Raw genomic sequence first — 26,068 nt, forward strand, 5'->3', positions numbered from 1 at the left:
GCATCTTTCCACCTAGTACAAAGACATCTATACAAGCAGCTATCTGAACAGATAAATTAGGAGGAACACAACTGGGACTGATGCTGTAGCTTGCATGCCTTAATTATGCCAAGTTGTGTACTTGCCAGTTCTTGAGACCATTTTCAAATGTGTCTGATTACAGAAACAAAAAAAAAAGATAGAACAAAACAAGAAGGGAACTTTTCAGTTTGACCTTAAGCATCAGAATTCCAGTCTTCCTAAAATAACCAGGAGAAAATACATTTACTCCAAAAGCACTATTCTGCAGCTGCAGTGATAAAATGCAGAAGTAACTACACACTATGAGGACATGGTATGCACAGATTGCTCACACAGCAGTTCTTCTTATTCCCTGATAAACAAAAGTCAAAGCAAGTTTCTACTGTAGACTTGTCTTAGAAGATAAAGGACTCAAACAAACAAAATGCTACACTCAAGCCTCAACTCCCACAGATGCCACATAGAAAAAGTAATGATCAGCATAATTATTGGCTAGGAAATCAAGTTTATTTACTGGTAATTTTCAAATTAATTGAAGACATTAGAGCAATAAGAATGACAATATGAAATACCAAATGCTCCAGCAGTTGAAATCTGACAATACTTAGTTAGCAAACTATGAGCTATGGCAACTGTGCTTTCTAACATCCTCCCTGGCTGCCAGCTGAAACAGCCATGTTTAGTCAGCAGTTATCCAGATCTCCATAATAAAACTACCAACGTCAACTCTTCCTATTTGATCTGCCTTAGGTCTAGAGACACAAGGTCTTTCAGAAACTCCCAAAGCATTATCTGTTATGAGTTGGTGTTAAGAAACCTCATGATCAACAGCCTCAGAAAAGTTTGCAAGCAGAAATGTCCCATAGCTGATGATCCTGTAAACAATGCTGAAGTATGGCAAGAAAATTTCAGGAGTTACATAAACCTTAGCTCATTCAGTGACAAACTAGAACATGAACATGTTCTGGCTTGCTAGAGTTTCTGGCTACAGCACATTTAATTTTTGCAGATCTTGGTAAGTACAGACTGGGCATGTATGATACCAGAAGAATGATCTTTATTTACTACTGACCAAAAAATTTAGTTCTCACAAATCAGTGTTTTCCAGTAGGAATTACTTTATTGTTAAACTCCTCTAATCTGCAGCTCAAGATTGAAAGTCTTAAGTCAGAAATAAAATTAAACTTTTGGAAGAATTTGAAAAAAATTTTCACTGTTAACAGCTATTAGAAGAGCACAAAGCTGCAGAATTCCATGCATTTTGAGTCATCTTGTATCAAACAGTGCTGGAGCCAAAAACCCCAAGTACAGTCATTGTTAGATATAATACAAGAAAACAGAGAATCATCTTTAACAAAAACCAATTAGTAATTAAAAAATTATTAAAAATAAATGATTGCATGTATTCCACGACAATAATATGTTGTGTTCCTCTCCCCCTCTTTCAGTTTGGTATTGAAGCAACTTGTGCTGGCATTGATTAGACACACCTGTTTCAGAAGCTTGAAATACATGGGTAAAATGGCACTAAACCCAGTTTTCTTTCATTGACTAGTTTTGATAAATGATATCTTAAACTGGAAAGAAGCTGGACAAGGGTTTATGGGTCCCTTTTTACCAGAGGGTCTGTTTTCCTCTCTTTGCTTTTAGCAGTGGAAGAACTGTTACTGTGGAGCCAAGACTTCCTTGTAAGTTTCTGGGTTTCCATGTTTTTGTAAAAAGTCTCAAATATAGGAGAATTAACAGCCTCTCTTTGCCTGTGGCAGATGTTTTCCATTTAGAACATAACTGACATAGAAACAAGGATAAACAGAAGACCAGGAAGCACCAATAGGCAAATTTGGAACTTTCAACAGCTGAAATGGTACTGTCAGAGGTGTATGTCAACAACTGCGTAACAACATTTACATTTATGACCTTCTCAAACAGAAATGGCAAAAAACTTCAAATCCTTCTGTCTCTCAGTGAGAGCAAAATAGACCACACAGGTAGCAATGCCATCTCTAACTATTATGCAGATCAAAGCGTTCAAAGCAGCTTCCTCTCCATATATTGGCAAAGCTACCAGCATTCTTTAGCATGAGTCTGGAATCTGACAGGTTGACACTACATACCATTGCTCCGAAGCACTCTGGTTGCATTCGTAATGTTTCAAAGAGAAGCAAAAGAACCAGAATGAGTAAAAGGACTTTACTTGAGCGTGACAAAGACAAGATATTTGGGGTTGACAAGGCAAAACTAGTCATGGATTTATGCTAATTATAATGGTCATCTAAAAAAACCACGTAAGAGTCCCTCAGTTATTTTACATCTTCTTTGAAGATGTACTTGCCTCTATTTATATTGTCCCAAGCACAAGCCAGGTTCTGTACTGCTTGCTTAGCTTCCTTTTTAATACAACACATCTTAGGTCTTCTATATAACGATAAGGAAAAGACCCACATGGCAAGAAGGCACTTCATATTTAACTTCACACTACTGCAGCACAGCAACAGAAATACAACATAGGCAGAAACAGTTATCTAAGAATTCAAATGCAATTCTATTTTCCCCATCAAAAGCAGGAAGCCACGGAACACTAATTGCATTTAATCTAATACAGATCTTGCACATTATTTTCTATTTACCCACAACAAATTATGTCAATGCATATATTTTACTTAAATCCATTAAGGCAGGCCTTCTTTGTATGATAAATGAAATCATAATAGATCTAAATATATATATTATTAAAACTCTGTATAAGCAAACCTGTAAAAAACAAAAGGGAAATATTCTTTATACCTTTTTTCTCTCAAAGAAAAACACTCCAAGATGTTAATGAAATCACATTAAGCCATAAAATGCTATTATTCAAAACACTAAAAGAAGCTACTGGAAAAACAAAGTTCCAGGTCTTAGAACATCTCCTTAAAAAACCTTCTTGCCACTTAGCTTTCTATATATATTTCCACTCAAAACTCAACCAATGATGCAAAGGAAAGTACATCACAAATACATACAAATGCACACAAATATTTTAATAGTCTAATGATACAAAGCTTTTAAATATAATTCTGTATTTAAATTCACGTTCATAAAGGAATCAAGAAATGTCTTCCATGTCTGGAAATACTCAAGGTATTTTTTTATTGCATCAAAATAGACATTTTCATTTATACATTTACATTACCCTCTCTATAGGTAACATTTCTACTGCACTGAAGGAGCCAGTCACCCCATGGTAGAATTCCTCAACACACCTGAAGCATGATTTATTCTTTTACTATAGGTCATAGGAAATCATAATAAAATTATACTCCTAAGGAGTGTAGCACATGGTAACATGATTAAATAATGGTCTGTTCCAATCCTACATAGCATCAAACCCTGCTTTAGTTGTATTAGAGGATACTGAGAAAACCACAGTTCCTTCCTAGAGCACTACTCTATAAGTACTGGGCTACAGCTGTCAGGATGTTTGTCTTGAACAAACAATCTTTGCTGGTTGTCACAGGACAGAGTGCTATGCCTCTTGCTCAGGCAAGGAGGACCTTTTTGAGTAATACAGGAGTCAGATTACACCTAATTTGTCATCAGTTTCTCTCATACCAGAAGAAAGTACTTCTAGAAGAGGATATGCCATTTCCTGACTTTCATAAGATGACAAACAAATATTTCAAAAAGGTGCTAGATAGCCACTGAGAACATTCCTATAAGCATAGCCCATGTTTTCCTTGTCTTATAAAAAAAAATTTTGGATCCCCTTGATCCCATACTGCGACAAGCCCAGGCAAGCTGCAGACCTCACCTCCTGACTCTACAATTTCCCTGGAACAGAAAACAAAAGGTACCTCTCAAAGGAGGCACAACATGCTATGAATACATGAAAGGCTACAAGCGTAGATGGCAGGACATCAAGATCCAGAATGTGCTGCAGTGCACATCAAAAGGTAAGTCAAGATACAGGCAAAAGGACTGTGGAAAGAGTATTTATGTCTCTTCACATTCATACCTTTTTGAAATTTCCTTTTTGTTAGATTAAATGCTTAGAGGCTGAGAAAGTATTCTGGGAAAGCATCACTATGGATTGGTGGGCTCTTTCATGTTGTCACTTAACATCTACCTGATACAAGATCCTAGACTTCAGCAACTATCAGTTTGATATCTCTACACAGCCATCTGGTCTTCTGTTCCTGAAACAGTGGTAGGAAGCATGCTTAGAACTGGTAAGAATTTTGCACTTAGGAAGGAAGTCTTCAGAAATTGGAAACATTTTTCCACTTGTATACTTTGATTTGCAAGGAAGTGAAATATAGTGATAAACACTAACAAATATCAGAGATCATTCAATATTTAGAAAAAACAAACAAATGCTTGCTTGAAATTTGTAAGGCTGCACTCAAAAGAAGAGATGAAATGTTACAAGGCAACCACAGTTGTAGCTTTTAGGCCTAAATTAATTCCACCGGCAGTCAGCATTTGCTAATTGAAAGTCATCCATCCTGGGATATCTGTACAATCAACAAAAAAATATAGACACCTACAAAAGGTAGTGAACTGAATTATCTGCTGAATTCATCTGTCTCTTTTTGGTAGTGGAGGAAGGAGAGTGACTTGCCTCCCATGAACACCTGCAGCTGTGGTTTCAGTTTAGGCAGCGGGGCTGTTTCAGCCACGAGGGCTCAGCTCTGCTGTGTCTTCCGTGGCCATTCATGTTTGTAGGAGTGTTTGAGCAGCTGAACAGTGAACTGGCACAGGGACTCGATGGGGATGAACATGAGGGGAAACAAAAGGTTGTTTTTCAGTTAGATATATTCCCCAATGGGTTCATGAGGCAGCTGCAGGATAGTTTTAATGACAACAAAAGGAATTACACAGAGATGGGGAAAAGCAGCTAAAGGAAAGCTGAAGAAGGCACAGACTGCTTAGGTTGGCATTGTGGAACCCCAGCTTCAAATAAGGTCAAGAATCAACAGCACAGCAGCCTTTAAGTTTTCTGATACTGATCAAAATATCAGAGCCCCGTTATTCTATGCACTGAGCCACTGTAAAATTTATTCTACTTGACTGAAGTGGTTTAACAATTTCGAATGGCTTTTTACCTATTGATTAGCTAATGCTACTCACACCAAACCAGTTATCCCGGTCACTTCCCTATCACTGGTTGGCATAAAGGTAGCATAAAAGCATCAAGCTAGCCAACTTCATATTGTGTGCTCTGCCTAATTCAACAGATATGTGACCACATGCACATATTTCATCCAAGTCAAATTATGTCAATGCACAGATCTTGGTATTAATTACTGTGGAAACATAGCCCAAGTAACTTGAGTTAGACGGGATGAATCCAAATCTTAGTGTAGTGAGACAGTGAGACTACTCAAAGTAGCTTCAGAACCAAGGTAACATTTTAGAAAACAGAAGTTTTCTCAAAATTTTCCAAAATTTAACTTCACTGGACAAAGAAATGTCCGATAAAATTAACCTTATGAAAATTGTTACATATTAAAGTGACTTATCACATCAAGCCCCGTCTGGAAACTGTTGAACTAGCAACAAATACAATGCTGTTGTTTAAAGCTCATAATAACAGCAAACAGAATAAGACAGACTTTGTTCTGTTCTGGTAAGTACATTAGTAGGACATTAGTATTTATTTAATAGAATAATTTTTTTTTTAAGTTTTTTTCTAATGTCTGACTACAGTACAGTTCAGTTCTGGAAAACCAGCATTTCAGTCTAACTGATTAGGCACTTTGCTCCTAGACACAGCATTGTGTCAAAGACAGACACAAAACACAGCCATGTCATAATAGGCTGCAGACCAGATAACAACCATTAATCCCTACTGTGAAAACAAAACAGTCTGCACCAGTGTATGACTGACTGAACCAATCTGCTTTGCGATCTTCCCAGAATTCTTTAATACAATAGGCAAAGCTATCTAGTATGGAAATAACCTGGTGTAAACAGAACTCAGAGATCAATTTGTCTCTTTTTTCAAGCACATAATTCAATTATACACTTAATTGTTTGCATTAGCCAAAACCACACCGTGAATGGAAACATTGCTCAAGATAAATGCCCATAAAAATATGAGCCAGCACTACTTTTACTGAACTGAGTTCTAGCACTTAACTGCCAAAGAAACCCCAAAATCCAAAAACTGTCACTTGGCAATACCTACGTCTGAAGGACAACCTCCCCCCCCCGCCATAGATACACATCAGTTTAGAAAGAAAATGTTTGACTCAAATTCAAATTCACTGAAATAATCAGCAATATTACAAGATTAGATGTAGCTTAACATATCTGAAGCTGAACATTCCATGAGTTAGAACATTCCAATGAGGTGATTGAAATGTTAAGTAAGTATATATAAATCAATTTACCACATGAATGACAAGTTTGAACAGTTCTTTTTTTCTGAAAAAAGTGGTACATTGGCAACTGTAATATATTTCTCCCTCCAGTACCTGAAAAGACTACAAAATGCAGTCTCAATGTCACATGAAAACAAATATCAAGTGAAACACATCTAGTTTCACTGCAGTCAACTTAAACAGTTTCCTAATCTGTTCACAGCAGCAGTTAAAAAAAAGTCATATTTATATTCAAATTTTAAGACTTTCAAAACAAAGAACTGTAGAAGTTATGCATTTGTTAAACCCATTCTGAACTCCTCAGAAAACACTGATCTACTTGTACACAACCAGTTCTAGTTTCTTCTGAAAACTTAAGTAGCTAAAGACATTTTATGAATACTTGATTTCTACACATGCTCCAAAAGTCTTATCTTGACTAAGAGAAGGTAGAAGTTATTTACTTGTTCGCCAAATAAATAACTGCTTCACAATAAATTTGTAAAAGCCTTAGGCAGTGATCTTTGACTTATGGGCCAGATTGCATAATACTCATACCTTATCATCTTGTGAACAATTTTCAAAATATCCTGTACAACAAGTCATAGCTGCATAACATCTCACTATATCCTTCCCCTCAAAATAGAATGTCTTACAAAGCTTGTTACAACTCTCATGAACTTGACTGAATTTTGATACTGAACTGATAAAAGCATCATAAAAGCAGCAAATGATGCAGTGATTAAGTCTTAATTTATAGCGAAGTCCCTAATGGAAAAGAAGGGTCAGAACTGCCTGTGTAAGCTCTCCTCCTCTCTCCTCTGCAGGGATGAGATGGGACATACAAATTAGCTGGGTTTAGACCTTTTGATACCATCTTTCCAAATGAGGAAAGCATTTGTGACACAATCTTCCACCAATTATGGGATGTTAACATTACTGTGTCTTATTAAGCTGAAGACTGAAAGGGTAAGAAAAATCGGAAGTAGAACCTTTTCTAAATGACATTTTTTTTTGAAAGTATAGGTTATATTATTTTGTAAAACCCTGGTAAAATATTAACATTTAACTTTTGTTAAACTAATATTTAACTATTTTTCTTATTTTTTGTGTAAAGTACCCCTGTGATCTGCATTCAGGGGTATTCTAGGCTGAATCAGTTTATCATCCTTTGTGACAGGAAAGCTCCGGTTGCCTTAACTCATTCTCTTAGACTTTAGGAAATCTTACCTCTCTTTTTTTTTACCTCCTGAAGCAGCAGGATACTGGAAATGAGGTGTGTTCGGTGGCCTTGGTTTTCAATTCCCAGCTTTTTAAGATCAACTTCTGTAAGATGGAGTAAGTCCTGTAGCAAAGGCCAGAGTAAGGAATATACTATACATAATTCAAATTACGTATAATTTGATAATTTGATAATTCAAATTTCTTTCAGATGAGTTTGCTGTTTCTGATAACATATAAATATACTTACATTTGCTGCTATGTAGCTTATGTTATCTGAAGCCCCATTATCATGGTAAGCTCTGTCATTGAAGGGATGAGGATTTTTTCTTTTAAAACATTAATTCATTGTCTCTCAATTTTTTCTCAAAACAAAACTGGTCAAATTAGCTGGAGAGTTTCTAAAAATAATGATTTCTTTGAGTAAAAAAACCCCTAAAAACTACCCAAGAGTGCTAGTATGCTAATTGCACTTAAGCTAATGAAGGAAGATAAATCTCAGGGTGAACCGATGGGAATAATAATATTGGAAGGGAAGGTTTTGTATAATGAAGAGGATGTTCATTGTAATTAGTAGATAATATGGGCTGTGACACTGTTTTGAAGAATATAAATTTCTATATAAAGCATTTGGGTAATCAAGCCTGAACTGTTCTCTTTTATTCCCCTTTCTCTCCACAAAATCATCACTATTTGACCTTCAAAATAACTCAAGACATTATTTACAAATCAGTACAGAATTTCAATTTGATGCTGATTTATAAGTATGTACAAAGCTTCATTTGAAGACAAAAACTTTCAGAAAAAAATAGAAAATATAGCAAAATATATTTCTTTATATTTTCAACTGTTCTGTATTTTCACTATAAATTAGATAAAGAGAAGCACGTAGAATGTACTCCATATTGTTACTGGCAAGTCACATTAACTCTGAGTAGCCTTTTCTAATGGAGATCTGACAGTTCAGGCCTAGGAACCTAAAATACAAAATCTGATTGAGTCACTGTGTAAATAATAAGACAGTTGACATAGAATTTCTACTCTGAGCCATTGTTTTTGAAATTGTAATTTAAAAACCTTACTTTCGCACTAAAACCACTGCAAAGGCATTCTTTGCTTTAGACTGAGTAGTGCTCTAATTGCTGAAAGCCTCAATTTCTTATGTCACTAGCTAACACTGTTTTAAAAGCTGTTAGAGAACTTTAGTCATGCCTGAAAATGTCATATTAAATGTTTCTCAAATGATAACTTATATGTAACTAATGACATCAAAGTAGGGAGTTGAATAATTATTATTTTCATTTTATCTCCTTCTAGCTTTTCCCAAATGCAAAAATTGGTACTAATGTTGAATTCACATTTCAGTAGAAAGGATTTTTCAGCTTTGGCAACAGTGATAGAGGATCCCACTGCTTCTATCAAAAAAACCCCAACATCCTTCTGCCAAATGCCAAAATCAGCCTCCAAGAAAATCCACAAACAAAGGAGTACAAATGCAATATGCTCTTCAATTTTGAGCAAAAACTTGTAAGGAGGAACACAAATGGGTTGTTGTTAACTCCAGTACTGAACAGCAAATGCTCAGGATAACACAGTGGGAGCTTTTATAGACACATTTTGGTGGAGTTCTTTTAGTAGCTTTAAAGAACTTGCTGCATTTTGCAGTTGACAACATTCTTAATGTGGAAATTTTATTTCTCAGGTGGAACTGTGTCCCGCCTTGAAGTATTCTTTCTTCATTCAAGATCATAAGCACGTTCTTGTCTGGCTTCAGAATTGGCTAGAGCAGTTGACTGAAACCCAAGAACTCTGTCTACTACTGTCCTGAATTTACTACTTAGAAAAAAATAATTTAAGTCAAGAAAGTGTGCATCACTGTCCTCCTCAGCAAAATGGATATAATCATACCTTCTACTGCAGAGATAAAAACCCAGTGTAAATAGTTATTAGTAATTATTTTTAAAAGTAGAAGACATCAAAGGCAATTATTTAGACTTTCAAGAACTTAGAAGCTTGGTTCAACATGGTTCTTAAGCACATGTCTAGTATTAAGCAGGTTGGTATGTGAAGTCAAGCTAGTCAGGCGTTTTCTCAAATTAAAGTTTTGTTTCAGAAAAATATGAAGTTTGGCTGAGGAACTAAGAGATCATAGAATGCTTGTAATCTACAGATATTGCAGAACTGAAATTCTGACTCATGACCTTGAAATTGAAAAAAGTCCATTGTATCCAGAATGATGCACTAAGTCTATTTTTAAGTTTTGCACTTCAGCAAAAACTTCTTACAGGCAGCTTTCAGGCTCTGTAAGCTGTAAACTGTCTGTGTTGCAGCATTTTTGTTTGTTGGTTGTTGTAACAGCTGTCTTCTGTGTTACAACAGTAGTGTGAATCACACGAACATTTTCCAATGACTTGCTGATTGAATCAATTTGGAAAAGTAAAAAATGCTTTTTCTACTCTTTTTAGAATAGAATAAAGTTCTTTTTCTATTTGGGACATATTCTACTTACATTTAAAATCCTTTCCTTTTTATTTTGCATGGATTATGACATTACCATGACACTCACTAAGAACTCTGGCATACAAGCAGCACAGATATAAGGCAGAAGACAATTTTAAGTAAATTTTAGTGCCACTTCATGAAACATTGATTATTTCATTTGTTTAAAAGTGAATCCAAGGATATTTTGAGTTGATGATACTATTCAGTTGTATTTTTCACTTTTACTTTCTGAATGGCGAACCCAGAGAGGAAGAAATAAAACATGTCAAAGCAGCATTTAATTGATGTTATTGTATGTAAATGTCAATAAATTTTTACATGGACGATGGAAAGTGAAAACATAAAATGGACAATAAAGAGGAGATTTTGATCAAGTAAGAACTATGGGAAAAGGGCTTCCTAAGAATTTCTAAATAATTGTCTAGGGATCTTCAAGATTACAAATGTAAGGTCCTTCTGTAATGTCATATTTGCTCAATAGAGAACATTATTTTTAAGTCACATAGAATCCCTTTACCTGTAAACAACTTTATATAAAAACTGGCACATAAGTTTATATTTTATCTGCTTCTGAATTTTAAGACATTTATTTGTTAGTTTTTGCAGAACAAAGGTTATCTACATGTTCTTGCTCTGGTGAGCATGTCCGTTGCAACAATCTGAGACAACCAAGACTAAATAGAACAAGCAGCATTATAAACACGACAGCAGCATTATATGTATATTTACATATATATCAAAGTAAAATATTCCTTTTATCTAGCCCACCAATGACTCTATTTCTCTGTGACTTTTAGGACACAGTTGCAAGAGACATTGCTTTTATTTTCTTCCTTTCTCAAAACAAAACCAAACTATCTGTCTTTAGGTTTTTTTTGCTCCAACATCATATCACAGAACATTAACCATTTGTACTACATCACCTTGCTTAACAGTTTCTCAAGAGTTTTACTGAAAGAGGAAATTCTTACCTCTATGCCATCATATCGTTCAAAGAGCGTGCAATATTCTGCAAGACCAAGCTGGCTTAGCCAGTTAGAAATGGGTAGATACTTCATTATCTATTCCCTCGCAATGGCTATAACTCTGAAAAACAAAAATTACAAATAACATTGCTTAGGAGTGAACCCAGAAAGCACTTCATGACATGCAAGTTTCACTGCTGTGGCCAAAGAGATTACCTCTTACCACGCGGCCAAGAAAGTGTTAGTTATCTATGCGTTAAGATTTTTACATTTAGTTCATTGTCATCCTCATACAAGCAGGGAATGTTGAAGACTACATTTTGTTTAGCTCTCATAGCTGAATTAATCTTTTAAAAGATGAATCAACAGAGTCACTCAATACTGTCGTATCGATTAAAATATACTCAGCCTTTGTATTCAACAAGAATACAAAGTACCTCAACCCACTCATTCAGTGATAATGCCACTCTTCTTACATGTATGACACATATGACAATATGCATTAAATGAAGAGGAATAGCAAATGCAGTAGTGTTTTCTGTAGGAATATGACGGATGTGAACGAAACTGCATTCTCTGTAAGACAGTCAGAATGACTAAGATTCTGTGGTGGGTGTTTGTCCAAGATGGGACAAACAAAATACCTAAAGTCAACCTATTATGGAGTATTTCTAAGAAGAAAAGGAACGGAGAGTTTTTTACAGTTTGCTCTCCATCATGTCATCTGAATTTGAGTTATCTATAAATAAAAATACTTTCTTGTTACTTTTTCCCAGTTGCTAAAATAAAATAAAAGATAGACATTAAGATGGACACATGACAGACATCAGAAGATAAATGACAGACACAAAATATTCTCCCCATATCTCTGCTTTATGTAAGTGGTTATGCAAGATCTACATAGACAAATACTTAAGCTTCCAAGAATTGCTGAGTTTCTGAAGAGATTTCCATGTGCAAGTTTGAACATATCCTAAATCAATTCAAGGATGCCCAATTCTTAATCTGTAACTTGCGATCTGAACATTTCCTATCAGAACACTGATGCCAGAGGCAGGAAATGCTCATGTTCAGACACCTAGTGACTTTAATTGTACATTTTTTATATTTTATTTGTAGTTGAAGATTTTCCTCTCATCTACACTGCAGGAAAAGTACTTGCTCATTAGCTCTGTATAAACCAATGGAAATTATGACTTTTCAGTTACAGACCACTTGTTCCAAGACATCTACCTACTCTGAATGCACAAGAAGCTGCCCAAAGGCTGACATGTAATGGTCAGAAAAGAGTCAGAGTTGCTTTCTGTCAGATAGGGAAAGCCATCTCGCATTTTCATTATTCTTGGAACACTAGAAAAGCGTTGAGGCTTTTTTTTTTTTTTTAAATACAAATTGCAAACCTAAAACTAATGTTCTGCAGAAAGGTAGGCCACAGTAGCAGTATTACCTGTATTAAAGTACAACACATTCCTAGAAATATTTTGAAAGCATTTCAGTTAAAACAACTACTGTTAGTAATATACACAATGTTTTGGACCAGACATTGTTTTGGAAGCCTCTATGAATTTTGCCTTGTTGCTCAACTTTGGAAACAAGTCAAAATGGTTACACTTCAGAGAGACATACACCATTACACTGGGAAAGCTGGAATTCTGGAATTCGTCACTTCATGATCTATTAAATAACAAACCTGCTAATTTGCAAATCACATTGTGAAATCCTTCTAATGTCCACTGGAAGACTCTGATCTATTATTTGCTTTATTGCAGGTTTTTTATTATTGTGAAAATATTGCAGGCTATGGATGACGAGTAAACATCTAAAGAATGGTGGTATTACAGTAACTAAGAGCATCTTGTGGAGTAACATTGACCAGAAAATCTCAACGTTTAATTGACACACCACAAAAGAATTTCCTTGAGGAATGTGAAAGCCACAGAGAACATTCTTATGTGAGGCGAGGACAAGCTCAGCCACTGATGTCTTTCATTTATAGGCTTTCTTTAAACAGGTACTTTCAGATTGCAAGATGGTCAGCATGAAAGGCATACGATGCTCAGAGAGATAAAAGGAGAAACACAGCTACTTGGTTAGAATGTAAGTAAAGCCGTGGACAAATAAGTCTTTTTTGGTTCATACATTTTAAAGTAAAAGACTTGAAATTTGTTGTGTAAAGGAACTTGTTTTCAAAACTGACAGGTTCACTAAGAATATATTTTTTAAGACTACAAATTTTGTATTTTGTTGTGAATACTGAAATTCCATGTTAGTATAAGACAATTAAAAAAAATATCTACAGGAATTGGTGGAGAGTCATCACATTTATCATTCCAGAACAAAGAGAAATTCTGCACTAAGCATGAAAGGAATCCCAGAATTTCCACAGAGCAACATTCTCTTTAACAATACGGTGATAAACAGTGGCTGTCTAATCTTACTTGGCCAGCTGCATTTGCTCTGTTATTAATTTATACCAAATGAAAAAAAAAAAAAACAACAAAGAAAACCAAATTAAAATAAAAATACCCCCCCTCCTCAAAATCCCCATACAAAGCAAAATTCAACTGCAAGCAGAAAATGATACCTTTATATGACAGGATACTAAGAGGTACAAGATGCATTGGTTTCAAATGGACCGCAATTACACCCTAGAGTGGGATTATTTTATGGGATACTTTTATGAGCTATTAAATCTTTATTAACACCTGTGTAGATTTATCCCTTTTGTTTTAATGAAAAATCTGTTCCTTCAACTGAAGGTAAAAAAAAAAATCTCCTTTCTCTCACAAGTTAACTAATTGGATTTCTGATCTTTCTGCTAATGGTAGTTTTAGTGAAGAAAGGTAACAGAAACATTAACTCAAACAACTCTTATTTAATCAATATTACACTGTTAATTGGATGCAGGGTACAGCCTAGTGGTCAGGACTCAAGATATAGCCTGATCAAGGTTAAGAGTAAAATGGAGTTACAAAATACATTGTAAAAAACCACTGAATATACCATTATAAGAACTGGTTGTAGGCAGAAGGAGTTTCCTATTATTCTTCTTCTACTTTTATGCCACTTATTTTTATCTCTGAAAATAGGATTAACTTTTGCTTAAGGCAGGTAATGCCAACATTTTTTAAGATCCAAAATATGGTTATAAACACACTGGCAAGGCAAATGTTTGGCGCATATTTTTTTCCCATATCCTTCCTTTCCAGAGGAAGGAAGGAAACAAAAACATAAATAACAGCATATATTGGAGGGCAATACAAGACCTCTGTTCTATTTGTCCATTCTAAACACTGTCAATTCCTGTACATCTCAGGAGCTGCAAAAAGACATCATCGTAGGTTTAGTCAGGTCACCAGATTTTTATGGGATACAGCCACTATTACACCATGACTTGCTTCTATTTATTCAGTTAGACTTCTTCTGTTATTCCTAATTAAGCTCAAGAGTGAAGTTATTCTGGAATCCTTATGTGGAAGGTCTTATAGTACTACCCCCATAATTTATACAATTTCAGGGGGTTTTACATAAAAATAAGCAATCTGAATCCAACCTAGGTTTGTATCATTCTGATTCTGACCACCAGCTGTTCAGAGGCTTTTATGAAGCTAAGCTGCTGCTAAAAAGTTATCAAATGAGTAATAATGGGAAGTTCCTAACGTGGCTCTCTGATCTACTGAACTTTGCTTTTCCTTTCGGAGTGCTTTTCTGCATTATCTTAAACATGCTCAGCTGCACTCATACATATGGGGGCATATCTGATGCAAAGGCACAGAGGAAGGTGTTTTATATGTGATACCCAAGAGGTTTAACATCTTTTTTCTTTTGCTTTAGAAAGCAGCATATAAAATATATGTAGCTTTAGGCCAGTTGTGGGAAGAGGTACAATAAGTAGTCTGGGCACAGAGATAGAGTTAGGGAATTGCCCATATGCTGGAAGTCCTTTAAGCATACCAAGTTGATATATTCTTAAACAGTCCCCTTCTCTTAATGAAAGGATAGGCTTGATTAAGGTCTCTCTTTATGCCATGGGAGTCTATGCAAAAGCTACATTGCTGAAAAGCAACCAAAACATACATTTTACTAGAATCATATTTCATGATTTGATGAAAAGAGATGAATACTGGAAAACAGTAGGAGAAACAAAGCAAAACTGTAGCTCCAAGTATACCTTTATCTTGCAACACTAGAGTGGCAAACAGATCAAAGGAATCACTTAAATCCAAGCAGTAACATTATTACATTGAATTTAAAATACAAATAAAAGAATGTCCCACTGGAACTTCTAAACCATCATATTTAAAAATCATAATCGCTATTTGTAACAGTAGTGTTAAACAAACAAAACTAAAAAAAAAACCTAAGAGTGTGTATATATGAGATTTAACTTTTACACTTCTTGCCTCTTTCTTGGACTTTCTAGACATTTCATTTCAAGGTTTTCCCTTAACGGTATTAAAACATGATTTAAAACTCTGAAATTCTCAAGCTATCATAACATTTTATGGAAAACATGAGATTGAGAATAAATTGTAACCTCTAGGAAATGCACTGAATTTTTGCCCTAAATGCAAATAACAAACATAAATTTGCTTGTAGGATATGACAAGTTACAACCATCCTTTCATATTTATATTGATACCAATTAGCAGTTTCTGTACTACAAGCTAGGTAGATGTAGATGAACTTTACAGATATTTCACAATGTCACTACAGGTAATTGCATTTTCATCAAATGACCTAAAGCACGAGTCTGATAATCTTACAGGGTAAGGATATGATGATAACTCCTCCTAGTGGAAACACATCTGACACAACAAAATTCATAAAAATACAGATTTCCTAGATATCACACTAGGTTTTTGCTGGTACTAGTTAGCTCTGCATTTTTTCTACCCTTTACTGATTTAAACTAGTCTCATCCAACTTTTCAGTACTATAGAAAAACATCTATGGGCTTTTAAGGAAGATGAAAATCATTTCACTTAAAAGCTTGCTGTTACACTGGCATAACATGGTTTATTTAGACACATAGATGAGAACCAGGTTTCAAATTAATCTAAAGCAAACTTTTACTGCAGGATTATGTGTCACCACCACCTCTTAAAACTTTGTGTGAGACTGCTGTGATGTAAAGTAACTTACATTTATCATGAACAATGAAGTTCTGCTGATTTACTGGTGCAGCTCTCTGTGGCTCCTTTTTGTTTCCTCTTTTACTCATACTTCGTTTCTACTGTGCCAGGAATGATTTCCATGTGAATGAATCCCCTACATTTATCTGAATAGACTACTCTGTTCAACCAATTCCATCTCCAAGGCTCGAACTGTCACAGACATTACACATGCTGTTCAGCCTGAACCTAGAGGAGTGGATTTTACAAGAATAGCTCAGAGCAGACAGAGCTAGTAGGAATATGCAGAATCATGTAATATGCTGAACAGACTATCAATACTTTCATTCATTTATTTTAGTCCCTGATTTGCTTCACATTTCCTTGTTCAACTTGTTTTAAGCTATTATACTCAAAATATTTTTGGTAAAATTTTGACAAATTGCTGTGAAGGACATAAGGATACCAAATTCTTTGAAAAGAAACCCTTAGCATAAATACTGTTGGCAATCTGGTTACTGAAGTGATACTTCTGACATGGATTTTTACGTCAATCCAACATTTAGCAAATCTCTTGCAGACTACAGAGAAACAAATACACAACATTACTCAACTAGTATATGCTGTTCTGGCTAATGTTTGTGTAAAGATAAATAGTCTACAAAGTACTGATCAGGACTTAAATACGTACTAACTCAGTAACCACACAGCAGATTTTCATTCCAGACATTTCACAAATAATACCACAAACACTGAGCTCCTTTATCCTTATGTCAGACTTCAAATCAGATATTTTCAGTTGGTGGGTAGTCAATAATTATCACCAGTAGCTTACTAGAAACAATTAAGACAGTGGTTCATCGTTCTTTATGTGCTGCTTATGAAAGGCATAGACTAACCACCCTTTATTTACTTTCCTTACATACAGGAGTGCAACTTTCTCCATTTCATAACATCAATATGTTTTTAATTATTAAGCCAAAGCTCAAAACCAGGATGAACTACCAGCAGCTGTGGTGACATGCTGAGGTAATAAATATCCCTGTATACTTCTATAAGCATAAGCTTGTCCTAGGAAGGGACTAATACACTGTTGGTCCGATTAACGCAAACGTTCTTGCATTTCACTTGCAGTGGGGATGTGGCACAAAGCTGCTCCACCAGTGCAAATTAGTTCAAAGAATTCTGAAAGTGTCACTTTGCTCTTGCAGGTTTCAACAATACCTGACCCAGCATATTCCCTAACTCCATCACTATACCCAGACTACTTTGTTCATTCTCCCACAACTGGCCTAGAGTTACAATGAAGTGTACTGTGCATGTTTTTTGATTCACAGAAATTGTAAATGTTTGTGCTTAATGCAGGTGATGTGACAGCAATCAGGTGATCAAGTACTAACAAACCTAGCATGTCCCCAAAAAAGACGAATCCAAATCTCCAAATACATTCAGTACATGCAACTTAGCAGATATTTTGAAGGCTAGGGCTCATTGTAACAGTATTTACGGGATTGGACTCTAGTTAAATAAATAAATAGAACTAAGATAATAAAACACTTCAACAGAAAGTGTTGATCACTACAGTCTAGTAAGTTTTTCCTCTTTCTGTATGTCTGTGTGATCTTTTGTAGCTAGATGGGAGTTCATCCTACCTGCACATGAAGCCAATCACAAGCAGCATGTTAGTTCAGTGCTGAACTTGAGCCAGAATACACTGTTGAAAAGACACCACAGCTGCTTCTCAGCTTGAACAGCCAGATAGTAACAGACTGTAAATACATATGCCATATAACCAGAAATCTGGTTAAAACTAGCATGATAAGCTCTCCGTGGGAAGAGGAGATCAAGAGAAAATGAAGTATCAGCTGTGATTCCATGCTAAAATTTTACTGTGGACTGATCCAACTTAAAACATACTAGTCCCACTCCTTTTAAGTCCTCAGCCACAGCAACCCAGAAGTTCCTCACCTCCATTGCAACAAGTCTACTGTTTGTGTGGTAAAATGCTAAACTGGATATATGGAATGGTGCTAATTTTACTCAACAAACAAAACTGAACCATGCCCCTGCAGAGTGTGCATTTTTGAAAAATGTGCAGATCCAGGACCACTCAGAGATCCTGTCTCAAGTTCTTTAACTCTTAGTTACTACTGCGATAGGTTTCTGAAATGTTTTATCATTTAGTATATTCCTCTTCATCTCTTCTGCCCTTCAGAATGGGAAGCAAATGGTAGGACTGCCACATATTTTTTTAATAAGGCTGCTCATAGACACAGAACTCCTGAATCAAGCTCCACAATTACTTCCTACTCTTTGCCTCTCACTCCTCCCCATTAGTCTGGTAGTTCAAACCACAGTCATGCCTGGTACGTTTTTCTATCCATTTTCGCTGATGTTTATTTTACAAAGAAGTGATAAGAACTGTTTAGAGGTTTAGAGCAGAACATAACATAATAGTTGCTACCTCCAGATATACTTCAAAAAGCTGCATAATAAGCAATAAGAATAAATTAACTTTGAAATAAAAATAATTTAGTTGGAAATTCAACACCCTCAGAAAGTAAAATCCCTCACTGATTTGTTTCTTTTTAATCAACTGATAATTACAAAGGAAAAGAAAAAAAGTGCATTTCCTGAAGACGATCAATAATCATAGAATCGTTTGGTTGGAAAAGACCTTTAAGATTGTAAAGACCAAATAAGCAGGTTAACTAAAATAAACTATTATATTCAGTGAGAATAATTCTGTAAGGCACTGGCACAAAGCTGGGAGAAATGAAGTTTTGATATAAATTCTGTTTTAATTTTAGATTGATGTTCTCATTGTTTTCTAAACTGAATGTCCTTGCATACATGACAGTTAGGGCTAGAACTCAGAATGCTACAGAACTTGCACCGAGACAACTAGCGATTAAAAAAAAAGTCTGAGTATCATTATAACTTGGGCTAAAAATTGCAACATTTAAGAAGCTGCTTTATGTGGGGCTCAGCCATAAAGGGCAAGATGGGTCATAATGTCATCAACCTTCTTAGTAAGTCAGTCTGCCTGCAGGAGTCAGACAGATCCTTTACTTACATCTGATCATATGTGCAAAAAAGCAGTAGCTTGTTTCTGTGCTACACTGTTGGACCCAAACTGCTAGTGAGCTGAAATGTTAAAATACTTGGGTTCTAGCTGGAGAAAACACTAGTAGCAAGTCAGGAATTTCTTTGAATCAACTGAGTTTACATACAAAAATGCTACCAGTCATACTTTTGTGAACGCAGGGCAAGTCTCATAAAAAACAAAGAACTATTTCCTTTCCCTTTGAAGATACGGTACAAGCGGTGCCAGGAGTCCTAGAGCCAGATAAAAAACACCACGGGTAGATAACAGCCAGTCTAAACTTGCAATGCCAATTCAAATTTGTTCAGAGTATTTTTGATTAATTTTGTGGTAGCAAACTTAATTCTTTAACAAGTCTTTCTACACACCAGTTTTATTGGTATTTCTGCAGATAGCCCAAAGGATTTCTTTAAAGTCCCTTCCTGTTTCCCTCCTACTCTGGGATGCAGTGTTACTGCATTCAAGCCACGAACCACCCTTAAATAAAGGTGGCATTCTATTGATTTCTCAGTCATCACCACTGAACTTTTCTTACCTGCTGACTTCTGTACTACAGCATTCCTCATAACAAGCTTCTATCCACACTGTGCTGTGCACTGACCCCCTCCAACAGAAGGCTCTCCAGCTTTGCCTCACATATTCTGTAGCAATCTGCTCCAATAACAGCACGAATGCAGAGACAGGATGATCCATACTACTGCAGTAAAGGACACCTTCAAGTAGAGCTTTGGTTCTCAAGTGCAACTTAGAGGAACTCAGCTGAGATTCAGAGCCAAGGAGATTGCTTCAGCCAAGCCCTTAATTTGCAGCAATATCTGAACACCTGTCCAGTGACACAGGTGTATCTTAGACTGGGTTAAAATCCCAATGCATTTCAGCTGAAGCACCGGGCTTCTATCTGTAGTATTACTTTGCCTTTGATTGTGCTGTCTGTAATCTTGCAATTACCAGATAAACTCATCTCAAATTTTATACTGTATCAAGTACAACCTGAAAGGAAAGCTTCAGTTCTTTTAAGCACTGGAGTTTAACTCCTTAAACGTTTCCTCTGACATCTGTCTGAAGCTTTATGTATTCTCATTAGAAGAGCAAAGGAAGGCAGAGGCAGCTCATTTACAACACTCTGCAGTAGTAAGGAGAGTTCTGCTTTGATATATCTTCCTTCATTTAATACCCCACCTATTTCAAAGACATTCTAAGTGTTTACAACACAAAAAGTAAATCTGCATGCAAAAGTAACACAGACTTGTACATCAGCAGCAGTATTCCACAGCACAAAACTAAACCAGAACCTAGCTCATCTCCTGTCCTGGAGGGCTTGTTCAATACACAGCCTACATTAGGCTTGCTGTTGGAACAAGAGGGCAAGCAAGTTTCAAGACTGACAGCACTGCATTGTAAAACCTGCAGTTTATTAGCACAAGTATCCATGATAATTTTAAAAGTCACATTAACATTAACTGATAAATCTGGAAATTTGATGAAAGAAGTGCACCGGTCTGTAACACAGGAGTTATTGTACTAAAGTATGTAGTCGAGAGGACTATATTAAAGACTCTCAAGTACTGTGAGCTACAATATAAAGGGATATTTCCACAAGATGTTTAACATTGTAAGGGAATTTTCAGTTCTAATGACATGGCTGAGCATGGGTGTACAGAACTTGTACACAGAAAGACAGTGGAACACCTGTCAAGAACACTGCAATTATTGATGGTTCCCAAACTTCATGGGGAGAGTATATGGTTAGTTTCCTAAAGAGTTTTTGCTAATTATAATATTTTAAAATTTTATTGCAGTTTTTCTGAAGTCTTTTTCTCTCAGTATAACTAAACATCTCCTTTATCTTCCTCCTCAGAAGGACTTCTCTAGAAGTGGAGTCTATGAAACTGTAAGAGGGAAAGCAAGAAGTTAATGGACAAGATGGCATGAGGAGGAAGATAAACAAATAGCTGAAAACCTGCAGTAAAGCATCATTAGAGAAAAAGCTGTCACATAAAAATTACTAGAATTTTCCTTGTTTGTTTTTTTTTACCCACCCTTACATCAGCAATAGTGCAGTTTCACTAGTGGAAGAGTCTGTAAACATGGTAATAACTCTAGAAGTAAATCAGCACTTGCCTAGATAATAGGTTTCCATTTCTTAAATTTAACAGGAGGTTAATAAATACAAATACTGTTACATAAACTAGTTCTTTACTACAAAAAATGTCTCACGTATTCCCACTTAAAACGTTTGAAATGGAATTTGTTCCTTACTCTGTTAACAAAATGTGCATCAGATTAGATGTTTACATGTATTTCTGAATCTGCTAAATGAACTTCACACACAAATCAATGTACTTACACTGTAAATACACAATGTAAAACAGAATCTATGTGCCATTTCAATGGTCACACTAAAATTGCCCCCACTTGGGTCTAATTAGTATTTTTAAAGGGAAACCTTTTATTAACTATGTATAAACTCTTGTGTCTTACATGTAGTGAACAAAAAAGCCATGATCTATTCCAAGGAAATTCCTATTTCCTTGATTTGGAAATCAAGACAGTTATACTTAATAACAGTATTTTTCTTCTTAAATGGTATCTGCCTGCATACAAAATGAGTCCTTTATTTTTCTTTTGTTAAAACAAAAGCAACCAACAAACACCCCACCTCCCCCAAAAAACCCAACCAAAACAATCCACAGTCCTTTTCAGTCTACTATATGTGCTTTTATGTCAGTGTTATGACAACATACCAGCTAACCCCAATTTCAACTGTTTGAGGCAAGGACAATACAAAAAAACCAGCTAAACTGAAAAAAGAAAGTGTATGGAGGAAGCAAAATAAAGTTATTAAAAATAGAGGTATTTTTTCCCATTCCAAGATACAAAATGTTTATGACTGAGAGCTCTGAAAGCACAACCATACAATATCCAGTAAATATCAGCTATTCTTCAGAACCACTCAGCCTCTATGGACTCTCCAAAACTACCACTAGCTTCTATAGCTGAAAAAATAGTCATGCAACGGGGAACTGCTACAGCTTAATGATGGGGGGATTAGAATTGAAAGTGAGAGCACTAGACGTTCTTTTCTAGCTACATAGTTCAAATCCCAAGCGAGACAGTAGGATAAATGAGCCAGAGGGCCTTCATTCATTCTCCAGCAAACAACACACCACAAAAGATCCATACATTATGCCAGGAAAATACTCAGCAATAATGAGAAGCCTTGGAAACAGAAATTCTTGACACAGAGTCTGGTTGAAGGTCACTGCTCTAACACTGCACAGTTCACTTAATTTGCATTTCATGTATTGATATGTAAAGGAATTTCTGATCTTTTAGTTCCTGCAAATGATGGAGACAAATACTAATCTTTTCAATTTCATAGCTTGGTGGAAGGGTAAAAAAATAAATATTATTGAAGGAGCTACTAAAACTATATAGACAAACTATTTCCTAATTTCTGTATAAAGGAAAACAGTTAGATTTAAAGTTTTCAGTTTTCACACCAGAACTTCCCCATAAATTATTAATACTACATCCAATTTGCTTGTTAAGATCCTGGTTAATAGCTTTAGAAAATTCCTGTTAGCTAATTAAACATGATGAACCGATGTTTACTGATTTTCTAACCCCCTCCTTGACTTCAAAACAAACCTACGCTACATTGATTTTTTTTATTTCATCATGCTTGAATCAAATGAGATTAGACACAGTTAAGAAAGCAGCACTAATCTGAAGACACTACTCCATCAAATAAAGTGTCAGGCCTTTCATTAAAAATATAGAGAAAAGACTCCAACAGTGACTAGACTATTTTCCTTTTTTTCAGAAACCCTTTTATATGACAAAAAGAATTCTTAGCCTGGCATCTAATTATAATTCAAATCATATAATCCACTGGAAAGCGTTACGCAATCCTTGCACAATTTGGAAGTGTACTTTACTGCAGGAACCAATAATGCACTTAGATATGTGTCTTCAATCCAACAAAGCACATATGTAAGAGTCCAAACACTGGCACTGGTGATTGCAATCAGCTGCTGGGACAGAAAAAAAACATTATGGGCATGAAATGAATGAATTTTAGACTTAGCAGTTTATTATTTGAACACAGTCTATTACTGAGTGTGACCAAAGAAGAAGACACCAGGAAGGAAGCATTTACTCTTTTTCGAGCACTTGAGGGAACGCACAAGCAGGCGGCAGACACTCACTAATCTGTCCACCAGTATGATTGTAAACTGCTGCATGATTTTCTTGGTCTCAATTCTGACAAATACTGTCTGACAGTTTTCTTTAGCCAGATACATAACCAACTTCAGAAATACACTGTGGTGGTTCAGCAGTTGGGACTATAAGGTGCTTTATCTTTTGAAAGCAAAACCCACCTAAATATGTAATTCAGTCAGAGTATCTTATAATTTTGCCATCCAAGCAACAAATGGACATCCTCTTATTTCTTGAAGGCAAATTTCTAAGCTCATAAAATGCAACTGCCAAGTACATGCACTTGGTTCCCCTTGTGTTGCACCGTGAGGAAATGAGCTTGAAGAGAGGGACACACATAGACCCTAAAAGCTTCAGCCTAGCAAAAACATCACATAAATAAGGGAACTGTAAAATTAATTGCACCATGAGGTCTTGCCCAAGAGTGATTAATGCATTTCAAAGTTCTTACTAACTTCTTCCTTTGCTGCCAGCATGGCATATATAAATAGAAACCAATCTCTGACCCCTGCACAGAGAACTAAGGCCAGGACAAGCAAGACAAGAACATGACACAAATTACATGAATTGCTGTTGTAGCTAAGTAAAGTTTATCTGCGTACTTAAAAATCTCTCTTTGACAGTGCTAGCTGCTGGTGAGAGGAATGTGCTGCTGTCATTGTAAGGAAACCTAGAACCAGGGGTATGCTGGTATTACAGTATCACAGTGGTGAATATGCAAACAAGAAAAGGCTGGGAAAGATCCAAACATCAATGTTTAGAAAAGGTATATTATGTATATATCACTATTTTACCAGGAAATTGAGAATACTGTATTACATTTTGGCACCCTCTGGTGTTGAGTTAAAATTTTGAGCAAAAATCCACTCTAACATTACTAACTGTGAAGACACTCCTGATGTCCATAAAGAACAGGATCCTATTATTCTAAACCACAAAATTTGTGCTATAAAACCAAGAAAGAAGCACCAGAACCCAATCCACGTTACTCAATAGCAAGAAACATTTGCCTGAATATCTAAGAAAATCCTTGTATTTTTGATACAGTTTGGTAAAAGAGTTACTTCTTAAATATCTCTTAAAAGGTTCATTGTTTTCAGTTACATATTATGCTAAAATTAAGATCTTTACTACTGCAATATTAAAACAAAACCCTCTTTTTAGTATGGCTCGCTGTATCATCCCTCACAAAGAAGTTGGTGCTTTTGCCATGACTGCAACATTTTTCCAAGAGCAGAAACAAGTACAGTCATGTGAAATGAGCTCTAAGCACTACTGCTGTAAAAGTAGGAAAGCAGACATTACACTGACTGGGTATTACAGCTGCTGTTTTCCTAAGCCTTTTCTACCACACTCCAACAGCAGCAGATCACAGACATTTACATGCACACTTGTCTACGTAGCATGTTTCAAATCTTTTCAATCCCTGTGTTTCTCTCTCAAAGCCATGATGGCATCTTTTCATTTGATAATAAAGTTGACATAAAACTATCAATTACAAACCAAAAATGTATCCAATATATTCCTCCAGTATTTTTCCCCTCAAGATTCTCCCTTGTTTTTTCAAAGGTAACAGAAAAGATACGTTAAAATAACATTAATTTTCTTTTCCAAATAATTTAGACTGATAAATTGACAAAAAACTTATAAAGCAAATTCATATATCTGAAAAAAATAAAATTGCCCTGAACATAATACAACATGTGAAGAAAGTTTCCTTGTATTACTTAACCTGCAAATAGTTAACAGATATGATTTTTAGGAAAAATAAAGACCATGTCAAATCTTATAAATATTTCTTTCTCAAAATTTTACAATATTACAAAAAATATTTTAATCTAATTCTCTGTGGATTTGAGAATACCCCTCACAATTATATAATCACATTTATTTTAATTCAGAATTTTAAAAAGTATTACTAGCATATTGAGCAACAGCTGCCACAATTAAGATCCATGATTAGGATCTTTCCAGATTTTAAACCCACAAAAAGTTGGTTTGGAAACATCTGCTAGCACACCTAATTACTTGTTCCTAACCACCAAGCACTGTTCATAACAATAAGAACAGACATACAACAGTTCTTACCATAGAAGGAGGCTATCATGGTCTACTGTGTGCTCTTAGAATGCAAAAGCTTCCTGGCAAAAGACACACCTTGAGAAGCCCTGGGCCCAATCAGCAGTCAGACCTGCCCAGGAGGCTGCAGCTGATGAATCACAGTGACGAGAACCGAGCACTGAGGTTGGGTTTTTCCCCCCCTAAATCAAGGAAAATCTGTATACTGTGTTCAGTAACTTTTTTCACACCTTATTTTTAATTATTATTATTACTTTTCTACTAAGTGAAAAACGTGCTGCCTATTTACCAATGAGCCATTAGGAAATAAGTTCCTACTTTCAGCTGAGAGCTTTGCAGGCTACTTCTTAAAAAATATTTCCTATTAAAAAAAAATTTAAAAATTTTACTTATAGCAGAGAGCTACCATGTCAGGAGTGTTAAAATCCATGAGTTGAAAACTAATGATTTTGTAATTTATGTAAGTATGTTAAAGTTAAGCTATATATGGCT

The 26,068-nt window shown here is 35.6% G+C and overlaps 1 protein-coding gene across 3 annotated transcripts in view; it reads right to left on the reverse strand.

The window, feature by feature from the left end:
- The window catches only part of BCAR3 (breast cancer anti-estrogen resistance 3), an 85,035-nt gene extending 59,389 nt beyond the window's left edge, over positions 1 to 25,646 (reverse strand). The window contains exons 1-2 of one of the 3 annotated variants that reach the window (XM_017834983.1): positions 11,060 to 11,174; positions 7,596 to 7,710 (exon numbers count right to left, since the gene is read on the reverse strand). In XM_017834983.1, the coding sequence (XP_017690472.1) occupies positions 7,596 to 7,710; positions 11,060 to 11,146 (202 nt within the window). In that variant the 5' untranslated portion in view covers positions 11,147 to 11,174. Of the gene's footprint in view, positions 1 to 7,595; positions 7,711 to 11,059; positions 11,175 to 25,585 lie in introns of those variants that run through there. The other 2 variants (XM_017834984.1, XM_017834985.1) reach the window with 2 other exon arrangements.
- Between the last annotated feature and the right edge of the window lie 422 nt (positions 25,647 to 26,068).

Source organism: Lepidothrix coronata, unplaced genomic scaffold, assembly GCF_001604755.1.
Source record: "Lepidothrix coronata isolate B3197 unplaced genomic scaffold, Lepidothrix_coronata-1.0 Scaffold247, whole genome shotgun sequence".
In the NCBI taxonomy this organism is placed as follows: domain Eukaryota; kingdom Metazoa; phylum Chordata; class Aves; order Passeriformes; family Pipridae; genus Lepidothrix; species Lepidothrix coronata.